Source organism: Tiliqua scincoides, chromosome 2, assembly GCF_035046505.1.
Source record: "Tiliqua scincoides isolate rTilSci1 chromosome 2, rTilSci1.hap2, whole genome shotgun sequence".
NCBI lineage: Eukaryota > Metazoa > Chordata > Lepidosauria > Squamata > Scincidae > Tiliqua > Tiliqua scincoides.
The window spans coordinates 126,853,140-126,868,509 of NC_089822.1; the positions used below are offsets into that span (position 1 = coordinate 126,853,140).

General features: G+C 46.2%; 1 protein-coding gene across 1 annotated transcript in view; it reads left to right on the forward strand.

Annotated features, from left to right (window-relative positions):
• The first annotated feature begins 674 nt into the window (after positions 1-674).
• The window catches only part of LOC136638776 (sterol O-acyltransferase 2-like), a 33,163-nt gene continuing 18,467 nt past the window's right edge, over positions 675-15,370 (forward strand). The window contains exons 1-3 of the mRNA XM_066612804.1: positions 675-1,229; positions 3,875-4,047; positions 15,271-15,336. Coding sequence (XP_066468901.1) covers positions 675-1,229; positions 3,875-4,047; positions 15,271-15,336 — 794 coding nt within the window. The remainder of the gene's footprint in view (positions 1,230-3,874; positions 4,048-15,270; positions 15,337-15,370) is intronic.

Genomic DNA, 15,370 nt, shown 5'->3' on the forward strand with positions numbered 1-15,370 from the left:
AGTGCAGAGTAAAGCAGAACCACAACTTCTCATGCCTTGGAAGCTACAGTTCTGTTAATGCAGGATAAAACTACATTCGCCTTCTTTGCAGCCGCATCTCACTGCTGACTCATGTTTGTCCTGTGATCCACCGCAACTCCAAGATCCCGCTCACATGTAGTGCTGCCAAGCCATGTACCTCCCATTTTATACCTGCATCTTTGGTTGTTTTTGCCCAAGTGCCACTGTATAGAAGAGGGTTGGTTGACAGGGGCAGCTCGACTGGAGGGGACTGGAAAGCTGCACCTGCCAACATTCCCTCTTCTGTACAAGGCACTCTGTCCCCTCTGTGTCTGGCAGGAGTCATCAGAACCACTGGGCTGGGAAGGCACTTCCATCAGAGACCACTGAAAGTACTTTCCCAGGGCACCACTGCAGCCAGCAGCACCTGTAACATCTCAGTCTCAGAACAATGGTGTCCCCCCCACTCTTACAGCACATGAGAACTCCCACATCTCAGCAGTGAAAGTCTGTTCTCCAGGTTCTTTCAGGAGCAGGAGGACTGAGAAGAGGGTGTCCCTCAAGGGGCCAGGACCTTTGGATACCAAGACCAGGGCTGCACTCCCGTCCTCGCTTTCCTGGGAGTCAGCTCCATAGACCCTGATGGAACTGACTTCTGGGTAGACAGGACGAGGATGGAGCCTGGCTGTGTCTGCAAAAGGCAGGCAATGCTGCTGCTGCTGCTGCTCTTCCTCTGCAGGTGGCCACGGGCTGTTCCCTCCTGCACCCAGTGTGGGGCGACTGCGCGAAGCAATGGCCGGGTCACCCCGCCGGCAGGCCAGGCCCTCCCTCCGTCCCGCGGGACAGCGCAGGGGAGGGACGTGCCTGCGGGGCTGGGCGCGCGAAAGAGGCTGGCAGGCTCCGCGTGGGAAAGCAGCGGGCGGGCGGGCTGGGCTGCAGCTGGCGAGGCGGCGGGTCCGGGCGGTGCTGCTCTTGGGGAGGGTCCGGGCGCCTGGTGTGGGAAATGGCAGCGCGGCTCTCCCGAAAGGCGCCGGGGAGTGGCCGAGAAGGCGGAGGGATGGAGTCCGAGCCGAGGCAAGGACCAGGGAGACCGCCAAGCAGGGAAGGAGGGACGGCAGAGCGCTGGGGGACTGCATCCCGCAGTGCAGGGCAGGAGCAGAGCGAGAGCCGCTTGCTGGCGCCTCGGTACCCGCAGGGCAGAGCCGGGAGCCCGACCCCCTGCTCGAACGGTAGGTGGCTCGCCCCGGGTCCCCGCACTGGACCTGGCAGCAGGAGGCGCCTCCCTGGGATCGTCGGGGGCTGCAGGCTGGCTGGGGGAAGGGGCGACACTGGGGGGCTTTGGATCTTTGCCCAAGTGGGGAACAAGAAGCCCCCCTGAAGAGCCCCCCTGCCCTGAAGACAAGCCCCCCCTCGGGGGAGAAGTGAAGTCTGTGCTTGTGGAGCTCCCCCTTCTCCCAGCAGGGGGTTGGCAGTAAAGGGTCGCATCTCTGCGCCCTCTGATTCCATGTCCTGCGAAGCCCTCCAGCTGGGGAAGGGGACTGGTGGGACGGGCGCCCGTTTCTGGACTTGGAATGACTGACAGGTGAGCGGGGTGCAGGCCGGACAGCCCTGGCTCTGGACAGCACCCCAGAATGGTGCCACTCAGTCCTGGAAGGTGTATCCTGAACAGCCCTGCAGAGGTTGTGGGGTGGTGGTGACACCTGTGTGAATAGGTAAGACTTTTAGGGTCCAACTAGATGTGACAGCCATTTCCCCCCAGCATATACGCAACAGGAACAAAATGTGTACACCTGTGGGCTGGGCAGAAATGGGGTCATCACATTGTTTGGCCCTGTCTGGGTGTTTGCTTTATTATACGTAGTAGTTGCAGGGGAATCTGGTGCAGATCAAACAGGAAGAAAAACAAAGCAATTGAAGGTGTGCATTTTAAATGCTTGATCTAGAATACTAGAGTTGGAAGACACCTTTGGAGGTCTTCTAAACCAACCCCCCTGCTCTGTGCAGGCACTATTGTCTCAGAAGTAGAAAGGGTTGGGCATCTACGACAATTAATCCATAAAATTTGAAAACAGAAAACAGCAAAGCACCAACCCCATAATCCTCTGGAAAGGCTGAGCAGAGTACAACAGCAATATAACTGCTGAAAATAAAACAGCAGAATGAAAGCAGCCGTCTTAAAGCAATCATAAAAAACCAAAAGCAACAAAAAATATGACTAGGTCACCCCTCAACCCTGAAAAGCCAACTGGAATAAATATGTCTATAGCCACGGTGGAAATACTTCTTATATGAAGCATCTGAGGTGGGGGGGGGGTCGTGGATGTTGTGACCGAGTTGGCCTAGCCCTAGGAAAAGAAATAACCATGTCAAAAGCGACTAAAAAGAAAAATAGTCATCAATACAAAAGCTATCATATTTGTCGGTATAAAAACTAATGATTTATCTAGACAATATTGTTTGACTAAAATTATCTATCCAGTCATAGAAAGGCTTCCAACATCTTCTTACTCTACCTAAATCTCTCTCTTTCATTCTTTATGTTAAAACCTCCATTTCTGCTATTTCATAAATTTTATCTATTAAATTTTCTCTAGTTGGAACGTCTGCAGATTTCCACTTTTGTGCATACAATATTCTTGCCGCTGTAGCGATATGTACAGTAAGGTGTTACTTACATTGGTCTTTAATTTCTGATGTCACATTTAGGAGGAATATTTCTGGTTTGAATGGTAATACACAATTCAATATCTCTTGCAACAATGATATTTTGTATCATTTTCCAATATTTCTTTGCTTTTTCGCATGTCCACCACATATGATAAAAAGTTCCCTCAATCTCTTTACATTTCCAACACTTGTTTGATGACCCAGAATGCATTTTTGCTAATTTCTCTGGAGTTAAATACCATCCATAAAACAGTTTATATAAATTCTCTTTAAAAGACACCGCTTTAGTTATCTTAATATTTATATTCCAAATTTGTTTGCAGTCGTCAATTGGTATATTATATCCAAAATTTTTTGCCCAGAGTACCATTGCATCTTTAACTGTCTCATCCTCCATTCTTATCTCAAGGAGAAAAAAGGGCTGTCGCCCCACTCTCACTTTCCCTGACCCAGCGAGCCCGGCTGCTGCAGGGACTGGAGGGTGTTCCCCAGTCCCTGCAGCCTGGTCAAAAGGGAACGTGGAGCTTCGATCGCTCTGCTGTCACCTTCCCTGACCTCGATCCTGGTGGAGAGGAAAACAAGAAGAGGGAATAGACTGAGAGCCCAATCCTAGGCATGCCTACTCAGAAGAAAGTCCCTTAATAGTCAGTGGGGCTTACTTCCATGAAAGTGAGGATAGAATTGTAGCCGTAATGGTTTTAAATGCTCTCTCTCTCTCTCTCTCTCTCTCTCACACACACACACACACACACACACACACAAGCTTTTCCTTTGATAAAAGTTAACTCTTCTTCCCCCCCCCCCCAGTATGACTTCATCAGTGGTGAATGATTATGGAGAGAGGGATTAGCAATCCTCAACTTTGCAACTGAGAGTTTAAAGTGTAGATTCAGTAAGGGGGGAGGGGGCAGAAAAAACCCTTTCAATGGCTTGAGAAACAAAGGTACAGGCTTCTGCAGGCTGCCCCCCCTCTCTTTAAAAAGATCACTCCCCCCTTCCCCTAGCTTGTCCAGCTTCATCTGTGGGGAGATGGGAAGGGGGTTAGCAAGCTGGGCTTCCCAAGGAGTGCTTGAAGTTTATATACAGTAGGAAAGGTGGGAAGGGGGAACAAGAAGGAAAGAGGGGATGGACTCAGCCCTTTCAAATGACTGCTTCTCCCCCTCCCGCACACACAGCTCATTGTCTCCTGCATGTCCTGCTTCTCCAGAGGGGAGCTGCCCCTCCCGCCTTATTGATGCCTCCATGGGCGCTGGTGCTGAGCGAGGGGGGGCTGCTGATGGCTGCTGTGGCAGATGCCCCTGCCCTGCCCTGCCCAGCCCAGCCCATCCTGCAGCTGGACGACAGCCTGAAGGAGCACATGGAGCGCAGCCGCAGGCAGCTGTGAACACTCAGCAACAGCCCCAGCCTGCACAACGCCTCCTCTCCAAAGATCACTTTCTTTCTTTCACTTTCCCACTTTCCTACTGCTCGCTCCCTCCTCCCTCCTTCTAGGCGAGTATCTACAGCGCTTAAAATCTCTCAACGAGTCGCTATATATTCTATTTTTGTCTTTTTAAATCCAGTTTGGATTCGTTGCTATTTCAAGCAGTTTTATCCACCTGGATAATTAGGAACCCAATCCTGCGCTCGGCGGCACGGCTCCGTGCCACCGAGCCAGTTGCAAACGTGCCATAAGGCAGTTCACAGAGCTCGCCACTGGGCTCCTGCCGGTGCTAGCCCAGCTCCGGCGCAGCTTGGTGGTCTCCTGGACTGCAGAAGGCAGGACAAATGTCCCCTTCTCCCAAGGTGCCTCCCGTGGTAGCACAGGAGGCGCTGGATTTGGCAGCAGCCCTCCTGGGTGCCCCGGGCAGCTCAGGATTGGATTGGGCTGTAAGAGTATATTTTGCATTTTATCTGTTCCCATATCCAAATTAAAGATCTTCTTAAAATGTGTTGTCCATTTTATCCATGCTGTTTAACTTCATCATAAAACAGGAATATGTGCCAGCCTATTTGTAAATCACGGGCTTCTAATATTAAAATTTTGGAATTCCCCAGTCTTTTATGCAGTTTAAGGCTGCTGCTTGGTAATATAATTCCCAGATTGGTAATCCAAATCCTGCTCTCTCTTTTTTTTTTTTATCATCTTGAAGTAATTTCAGTCTTGTTCTCCGTTTTTTACCTTGCCAGATGAATTTTGTAGTAATTTTATTCAATTCTTCAAAAAAAGTTCTCTTCAAAATAATTGGAATAGTCTGAAATAAAAACATTAATTAGTCATTTTTGACTTCTTGATTGGAACAATTCATGTTGTAATCCATGGCCAATACCCCCATGTGTAACCTGTGTAGTCCCAGCCCCTAGTCTAACCCATTTTCCTCACCTGTATCTGTAATAAATAAATAAAATAATATAAAAAGAAGAAAAGAAATAACCATGAACTCTAGGGTCTGTGGCTGCCCCCAGAGCTCTTCTGCAAGCACTTCCCAGCAGAGGCAGAAGCCCCATGAGATGTATTCCCAACAAGTTTATCAGTTGAAACAAGACTGAGATGTGGGTGCCAGGGCAGGAGCTAAAATCAAGGAAGACATTTTGGCTCTGATTATGACGTAGTGATCTATGTAAGTTCTGCCGGAGGAGCTTCAGAGACCCCTTGTCGACAAGCACCCCTAGGCTCTCTGCAAGGCAGGAGGATTGGTAATGTAGATCTCCAACAGGTTGGATGGCCAGAGTAAGTGGGACCACATCATGGGCTGCTGTCTGTCACCACAGCAGGAAGGGCTATCACCAAGTGGGGAGACTACCACCCGTTGGCGCCCGTTTCTGGACTTGGAATGACTGACAGGTGAGCAGGGCCGGACAGCCCTGGCTCTGGGCAGCACCCCAAAATGGTGCCACTCAGTCCTGGAAGGTGTATCCTGAACAGCCTTGCAGAGGTGACGCATGGGAGGGGTGACACTTGTGTGAGTAGGTAAGACTTTTAGGGTCCAACTAGATGTGACATTAATCTCATTGTTTGGCCCTGTGTGGGTGTTTGCCTTATTATAAGTAGTAGCTGCAGGGGAATCTGGTGCAGATCAAGACTTATTTTAGGAAAAGGAAAAAAACAAAACAAAACACCAGCGTGCCTCAAGTGCCTTCCCAAGGTTGGAGGTTCTCTGCCAAAGGGCAGAGATCAGTCCTGTGGTCCAATGTCTTTGCCTGGATGAGGGTCACTGCCCTAATGAGCGACAAAACCAACATTTCACATGGGGACCTTACTCCCCTCCAGATTCAAGAGGGTATCTCTGCTTAATATTACCTTGGGCCTGGGGTGCAGCTATAGCCTACAATTGCAGCAACTGATTGAGAAGTGGAGATGGAGGGAGGTTAGGGGAATACAACAGGTGGTCATTGGCTGGTCCAGCTTAGAGAACAAGAGAGGTTGGAGGAGTTGGTATTGCCTGGAAATGGGGTTAGCCTTGATGTGTGTGGAAGGTGTGCATTTTTAATACTTGGCCTAGAATCTAGCATATTAGAGTTGGAAGACACATTTGGAGGTCTTCTAATCCAACCCCCCTGCTCTGTGCAAGCACTATTGTCTTGGAAATAGAAAGGGTTGGAGGTCTAGGATAATTAATCCATAAAATTTGAAAACAGAAAACAGCAAAGCACCAGCCTCATAATCCTCTGGAAAGACTGAACAGATTAAAACAGCAGTATAACTGCTGAAACAGCACTGCAAATTAAAACAGCAGAATGAAAAGAGCAGTCTTAAAGCAGTCATAAAAAACCAAATGGCTTAGTCCACAGTGCAGAGGCTCCATGAATGAGAAGTGTGCCTGGACTAAAAAGGAAGAGCAGAGGAAAGCCCCCAGTGGCATAGCTAGTGGGGGGAGGTCCTCCCCAGGTACCAACCTTGGGGGGGGGGTGTAACACCACAAATGCCCCAACATTGCTAACATCGCGGAGGTTATGAGTAACCCCATCATGTTATAATACCGTTGGAAGCGGAATTTCCAGCGGAATGCAATGCAAAAGACTGGATTGAAATATTTCCTTTCCGTCAAAAGTTATGGCCAAAACACCGGAAACAAAAAAATGCACAATGGAAAATGAAGCTGAGCATATCGCGCGTTTACTCGTGAGTAGGCGAACTTGCCATACTTCTTCGGAAAGGGCAGTCTGAGAGGAATCCAATGACACCAGAATGGTTCCTATCCAATGAAAGCAGCCCCCAAAAAACACCCAAGAAGGAAGTCACTCCCTCCAAGCAGACAAATGAATTGAGTCCTATGGAAAGCAAAAGTAAGCCACAAGGTCGCATTTACTTGCGAGTAAGCAAACATGCCTTGGCTCCTGGTCAAGTCAGGCAAAGGGGAATGCAAGGCTAGCTGCATGGTCCCCATCTGATGAAAGTGGAGCTCAACAAATGCTCCAGAAGGCAGCCCCCCCCACCAAGAATAAACCAGAGGCTTGAGCTGGTAAGGTGCACACTGGGGAGGACTGAAAATCTCACTGATCTATTTGTGTGTGTGGGGGTGTGTGTGTGTGTTATTGCAGGTAGAACCCCCCCCCCCTCAAAAAGAATAAACAGAGGCTTGAGCTGATAAGGTGGGCACTGGGGAGGGCTGAAAATCTCACTGCTTTATCTGTGTGTGGGGGGGGGGAGGTGTTATTGCAGGCAGGCTACAGAGAAAATTCACTTGGTGAAACAGGTGAATTTATTTATTCTCCTTATTTATCTGTTTTTCTTTAATTTAAATATTTATAATTATTTTATTTTGCTTGATGATGTCACTTCCAGCCATGACATCACTTCTGGTGGATCCTGGACAGATTGTCATTCTAAAAAGTGGGTCCCAGTGTTCAAAGTTTGAGAACCACTGCCTTAACTCAAAACAGGCCAATGAGACATCGGGGGGGGGGGGGACACCCTAGTGACCAAAATTCTGGAAATCATAGTTTTTAGGAATAATACCATCATGTTATATACCATTAGATGCAGAATTTCATCCATTGCTTGTGGGGAAATATTCACTGCATTTATTTTTCTGGCCATTGTTATTATTCATACCATCTCATGAGTATTACTATCTGTCTCACCTACCTCACAGGGTTGTTGTGAGGACAAAATAAGGGGAGGAACCATGTACACCACCCTGAGCTGCTTAGAGGAAGGGTAGTATAAAAAGCGAATTAATTAATTAAACAATATTATGGGGTGACAAAAATTTATGGGCCCCGAGTGTCAAATGACCTAGCTGCGCCTCTGGAAAGCCCCCTTTCCTCCACTGCCCCAATCATTAGCAAAGGAACTCAGCTGGTTGAAGAGGAGCAGATCAAGAGATGCCAGCAGAAGGGGAGGGGATTTCATCCCCAAAGAGCCGCCTGTTCCACCCATCTGTACTTTCGTATATAATCTCTTTTTTACTGGAAGTTAGAACTTGTTTGCATGCACTGTATCAAAGCAATTTTATTGGACAGGTTATAATTTTTAATATGTTGGCAGTGCATCTTTGACTACACTTCTTAATTTTCAGTGTTAAATGTTATACTATATTGAGCTGTTCCTGCATTCTGTGTTGTGTAGCTGGTGCACCAAAACTTTTTTAAAAATGACAGTTATTTACATCAAAATTATGAGTTTAAAATTTCCCGTTTTGTGCTCCCCTTATGCACTAAACCATGACATTTGCTAGAGCAAGCGACTTCTTCAAATCTTCCTCCAGAACTTCCTCCATATCTTCTGAAAGTGTGTGTGTTAGGAAATGCTGGTTTTTGTAATACCCTGTGATACCTTAACTGTTCTATTAGGTTCATTAAACAAGACTGGATTGGCAATTGATCTTTTCTCAGCTCTGAAAAATTTGGAATTTTTGGCCAGCAGTTGGAAGGTGTGTAATGCTCACTGCCCCACTGTTTCTGCCCAGGAGAGCAGAAGTAGTTATGCTCCACCAAGAACGATCCATGCTTTCTCTGTCAAGTATTCTTTTGTAAATGTCAGAGGAACTACTACTGGATCCAACTGTAGTTGCTTATTTACTGATGTGCACATGTGAGCACTGTAGTAGCAGGGACACATTCAGCAGTAGTTCCAGCAGTGAACTGCCAGTGTCCTTTCACCCAATGTCAAATCATGCTCTTGAACCTGCTGTCTTCACTTCTCTAGGGGAGGCCAAACACCTGGACCATATGGCTGCACTCATCCAATGGAAAAGACATAGGAAATAACAATGGTGGATTTCATCAGAAGCCAGGAGATTGATTGGTGATGGAGGGTTTAGTGGATCTTCTTTAAAGGGAATATTCAGTGTCCAGTTCTGGTCACCACATCTCCAAAAGGATATAATGGAAATGGAAAAAGTACAGAAGAGAGCAACCAAAATGATTACTGGGCTGGGGCACCTCTCTTACAAGGAAAGACTACAGCATTTGGGGCTCTTCAGCCTAGAAAAGAGGTGCCTGAGGGAACCACTGCTCTAATGTTTGCAGAGCTTCCCCATTTACAATGAGAAAGGGAGGATAACCTCTCAAACACCAACATAAGCCCACCTCCTAAATTGCTCTTTATACACCAAGAATCCAATGAAGAGACCAGCCCTATGTCTCCTGACTGAATGATGTAATCCTCAGGGTCACTACAGATCACTTTTTGATTCATTAAATGGTACCTACATAGCTGCAATAAGTTTGTAATAGAGTAATATCCTTGGTACCATCACTATTACTCCCTCTTCATTCACTTAACCAAAAGGAACACTGATAAGGGCAAAGTGCTTTTTGTTTTCACAGGTCAAAATGATTTCCTATTAGCTCATACCTAACATTACTGCCTTCTAGCAAATGAATACCACTTCCAAAATAAAGTCAGACTTAGGCCTAGTCTGGCTTGTTCTTTACAGCAAACATAAAGAGGATACACTGGAAATAAAAACCAGCTGAAGTGTGCAGCAGTAAGTATGAATGGAAGCTCTGAATAAAGGGGATGCAAGGGCTTTCAGGTGTCACTGGGGTTATAGGGCAATCCCCTGCCCACTCCAATGAAATTCTAAGCAGGAAGTCTCCAATTCATTGAGAAATATGTGTGGGTCAACCTTGACAAAGAGCAGCTAAGATGAGAAGAATGTGTCTTCTACCGAATAGATGGGTAATCTTTTTGTGTTCTGTTGACAGGTGATAAAGTCTGAGCTGCTGGAACAGATACATTCACAACTTAGTGACCTGTTTGACAAAGCCTTGGAAGAAGCTGCACAGTCCTTTTCCCAGCCTTTGAGGAAGGGCTCAGCAGAGATGCAAAGCAGGTGAAAGACCTTCTTAGTTGCTATGCTTACAACTCTCTTGCTGTCTCCAATCATCCCCCTTAGTAGGATGCATGGGCCTGGCAGTTTTCTTGTAACAGACGATATCACACAGGAGAGAGGTTATGGCAAGAATGCAGGATGACCTTTTCACACATGAAGTGATGAGAAATGCTTTGCGCAGGATAACAACATGAATAAAAAAATCTAGTGTCACACCCTTGTACAAGTTTATGGTGCAGCTGCATTTGGAATACTGTTTGTCCCATCTCAAAAAGGATATCGTAGAGCTGGAAAATATGCAAAAGGGGGGGGGGGGAGAGAAAGCCACCTAAGTGATCAGGAGACTGGAGCATTTTGCCTGGTAGGGTCCTTTAAGTTGAAAAAAAAGCAGATGAAGGGTGGAGGCATGAGGATGATTATAAAATTCTGCATGGAGTGGAGAAAGTGGAGAGAGAGAATTTTTCTCCCTGCTCTCACAACACTAGAACTAAGGAGTCATCTAATGAAACAGAGGGCCCAATCCTATCCAACTTTCCAAAGTTGATGCAGCCATACCAACAGGGCATGTGCTGCATCGAGGAGTGGTGGAGCAATCATGGAGGCCACCTCAAGATAAGGGAACATATTTTCCCTTACCTCAGGGCTGCACTGCAACTGCATCAGTGCTGGGAATTTGGATAGGATTGTGCCCTAATTGGCAGATGTTTCTGGATGGACCAAGAGAGAGAACTTTGTCACACAAGCATTATACAGGTTGAGCCTCATTATTCGTGTGGGTTCTGTTCCCAGAACTCACAGGGATGGCAAAAAATGCACTAAAGCAAATCCATTTAAGAAACAAAGTTCGGGTGATTTAAAAACAGCCTTGCTGACCTTTGTGATGTAAGATAAGAGTCATTAAGAAGACAATCCATCAATCAGTCCTCCTCCAAGTGCTTAGAAAGGTGTTTCACTCAGCCTCCACCAATGCAAAGTTATCACCTTTCTTTCACTGCTGAGGGGGAAGGGAGGGGTCAGCTGGAGAGAGAAGGACTGATGGATTGTCAGCCAGCTGCCTTCTCTCTCTCTCTCTCTCTCTCTCTCTCTCTCTCTCTCTCTCATTAATGAGGCTATTGTCAAAGGACTGTTCAGTTTTTCAAACTGATTTTAAAGGAGTGCATTTTCCCCCTTCTCCAGCGACCAGCACATTCCTTCTCATCTGCAGTGGCTATTCGTGTTGAGTCAAATCCGTGTATACCTGTATACTCGACCTCGACCTCGACCTCGACCTGTATACTTTTCTGGCATTTGTGCCCTATGTGGTGAATGGCCATTGGCTCAGATGGTTTTAAAAGAGAGTTAAATTCATGGAGGTTCAGCTTATCTTCCATGGATTTATCAGTCATGATGGCTAAATGGAACCCTGTCTTTCATGACTCTGCACCTCTGTGTACCAGTTCCTGGAGTGGAAAGGGCCTGTTTCCTCAATAAGAACATAAGAACAGCCCCACTGGATCAAGGCCATAGACCCATCTAGTCCACCTTCCTGTATCTCACAGTGGCCCCACCAAATGCCCCAGGGAGCATACCTGATAGCAAGAGACCTGCATCCTGCTGCCCTCCCTTGCATCTGGCATTCTGACATAGCCCATCTCTAAAATCAGGAGGTTGCACTTACACATCATGGCTTGTAACCCGTAATGGATTTTTCCTCCAGAAACTTGTCCAATCCCCTTTTAAAGGCATCCAAGCCAGATGCCGTCACCACATCCGGTGGCAAGGAGTTCCACAGACCAACCACACGCTGAGTAAAGAAATATTTTCTTTTGTCTGTCCTAACTCTCCCAACAATTTTAGTGGATGTCCCCTGGTTCTGGTCTTATGTGAGTGTAAAGAGCATCTCTCTATCCACTTTATTCTTCCCATGCATCCTTCCGTACAATCTGGCTCGTCCTCTTAGGTCATCAGAGAAGGCCTTTTTACAAGTGCCGCCGCCTAGGGAGGTACGTGGGGCGGCGGCAAGAAATAGGGCCTTCTCAGTAGTGGCACCAACGTTATGGAACTCCCTTCCCCTTGACTTCAGAATGGCTCCCTCTCTTGAGACTTTTCAGCGGGGCCTGAAGACCCTTCTGTTTAAACAAGGCTTCTAAGTTCATGGCCTTTTTAACATCTTTTCTACATCTCTTAGTATTTTTTACAGGCCTGATTCCTATGATCTGCTGCTCTATGCTCCTTTTACCTGATTTTTTATCTGATTACTGTTTTTTATGATATTTGGTAATATGTTAATGTTTTTCTCTGTTTTTTAATATTATGTTTTAATCTGTTTTTAACTTGTTGTAAGCCGCCCTGGGTCCCTTTGGGGAGAAGGGCGGGGTATAAATAAAGTTTTATTATTATTATTATTATTATTATTATTATTATTATTATTATTATTATTATTATTATTATTATGTATGTTTCATGTCCCCCCTCAGGCGTCTCTTTTCTAGGCTGAAGAGGCCCAAATGCCATAGCCTTTCCTCATAAGGAAGGTGCCCCAGCCCCGTAATCATCTTAGTCGCTCTCTTTTGCACCTTTTCCATTTCCACTATGTCTTTTTTGAGATGCGGCGACCAGAACTGGACACAATACTCCAGGTGTGGCCTTACCATAGATTTGTACAATGGCATTATAATATTAGCTGTTTTGTTCTCAATACCTTTTCTAGTGATCCCAAGCATAGAATTGGCCTTCTTCACTGCTGCCACACATTGGATCAACACTTTCATCAACTTGTCCACCACCACCCCAAGATCTGATCTGTCACAGACAGCTCAGAACCCATTAGCCTATATGTGTTTTGATTTTTTACCCCAATGTGCATGACTTTACACTTACTTACATTGAAACGCATCTACCATTTTGCTGCCCATTCTGCCAGTTTGGAGAGATCCTTCTGGAGCTCCTCACAATCACTTCTGGTCTTCACCACTCAGAAAAGTTTGGTGTCGTCTGCAAACTTAGACAACTCAACCCTGTCTCCAGGTCATTTATGAAGAGGTTGAAAAGCACCGGTCCCAGGACAGATCCTTGGGGCACACTGCTTTTCACCTCTCTCCATTGTGAAAACTGCCCATTGACTTCCACTCTCTGTTTCCTGGTCTTCAACCAGGTCTCAGTCCAGGAGAGTACCTGCCCTCTAATTCCCTGACTGTGGAGCTTTTTCAGTAGCCTTTGGTGAGGGACCTTGTTGAACGCCTTCTGAAAATCCAGATATATAATGTCCACGGGTTCTCCCGCATCCACATGCCTGTTGACCTTTTCAAAGAATTCTAAGTGAGGCAAGACCTACCCTTACAGAAGCCATGCTGATTCTCCCTCAGCAAGGCTTGTTTGTCTATGTGTTTTGAGATTCTGTCTTTGATGAGGCATTCCACCATCTTACCCAGTATAGATGGGCAGTATGACCAGCCCATAGTTTCCTGGGTCCCCCCTCTTTCCCTTTTTAAAGATCGGTGTGACATTTGCTATCCTCCAATCCTCTGGCACTGTGGCCGTTATGAGGGACAAGTTGCATATTTTAGTCAAGAGATCAGCAACTTCATTCTTCAATTCCTTAATAACTCTTGGGTGGATGCCATCAGGGCCCGGTGACTTATTGATCTTTAATTTATCAATGAGGTCTGAAACATCTTCTCTTTTAACCTCTATCTGACTTAATTTCTCGGTCAGGAGGAGCCGTTTGGGCAGCGGTATCTCCCCGAAGTCTTCTGCCGTGAAGACAGATGCAAAGAACTCATTTAATTTCTCTGCCATCTCTAAGTCTCCTTTTATTTCCCCTTTCCCTCCCTCACCATCCAGAGAGCCAACTGCTTCTCCGGTGGGTTTCCTGCTTCTAACATATTTGAAGAAGCTTTTATTATTCCCCTTAATGCTGCTGACCATGTGTTCCTCATAGTCTCTCTTGGCCTCCCGTATCACCTTCTTACATTTCTTTTCCCACAGTTTGTGTTCCTTTTTATTCTCCTCATTGGGGACAGACTTCCATTTACGGAAGGAAGCTTCCTTTCCCTTTACAGCCTCTCTAACTTGTCTTGTTAGCCATGCAGGCACCCTCCTGGACTTAGTCGAGCCCTTCTTCCTTTGCGGTATACACTTCCACTGCGCCTCTATTACTGTTGATTTGAGCAACCTCCATGCTCTCTGTAGAGACTGGACTCTTTTTGCCTTCCCTTTCAACCTCCTTCTAACCAGCCTCCTCATTTGAGGGAAGTCCGCTCGTTGGAAGTCAAGGGTTTTTGTGAGAGATTTGCCTGGTATTCTTCCCCCAACGTGCATGTCAAAGCAGATCACAGCATGATCACTGTTCCCCAATGGCTCAGTAACATTGACATCTCTAACCAGATCCTGAGTACCGCACAATATTAAATCTGTCCTCTGGTGGGCTCCATGACTAGCTGCTCTAAGGCACAGTCATTTAGCATGTCAAGGAATCCTGTCTTCTTTTCATGACCAGAACACAAATTGACCCAGTCAATATGAGGATAATTGAAGTCCCCCATGATTACAACCCTGTCCCTCCTTGTCACCTCGCTGATCTATTTCCTCATACTCTTGTTTGTGGGTTTCCTGGAGGGACCTGGGTGGCCATAGTTTGAGTTGGGATGATGGACTTGTTGGACCTTGGGCTGGTGTAACCCTGCAGAGCTCTTCTTATGTTCTTAGCCTTAATTCTGGCAATTGTAAAAGGCAGTGGCATAGCTAAGGGGTTGGCAAATGCATTGGGCAACAAGCTTTGGGGGGGGGGGTAACAAGCTGAGCTTGACACTAGTGGCCAAAATTGTGAAAACCTTGATATGTATGAAAACCATAATCTTATATATCATTGGAAAAGTAATTCAATGCAGAATGCAGTGAAACAAACCACATTGGAATATCTGATTCTTTCAAAAGATAAGGCCAATTAACTGGAAGACTTTGTATTTACATACTTAATAAATTTCATCTTGAGGGACGGTTACAGTATCTTCTTTGATCCCAGGTAGCAGATGCCTTAGTTATGCCACTAGTGAAAGGCATTGGAGCAGAGGCAGTAAAAACAACAACCATAGCAACCTTCTTCAGAGTTGCAACTGTTGAGTGAACAAGACAGGGAAAATATGATTACCTATCCTGAATTTTAAGACAAGTAGGCGATTGGAATACATGAAAAGATACTTATTGCTGGGATTGTACGTTGCTCCTCACTTGATTGAGCAAGTGATCTTCTTGTTCAGTAGGGGATAAGATGCTCTTTTTCTGACTCCTGCTCACCCCTTGCCCAGAAGCAAACCAGGTCTGAGAATTAACACTAATCATTACCTTCGGTGGATCCTTGCAGAGAAAAAGGCCAGTTGCGGGAAAAACCGGAAAAGAAAGTGTTCATTGCCCAACAGTCTTTGCTTGAGTGAGTATTTCTTGTGCCATCTTGCCAGCTGTGA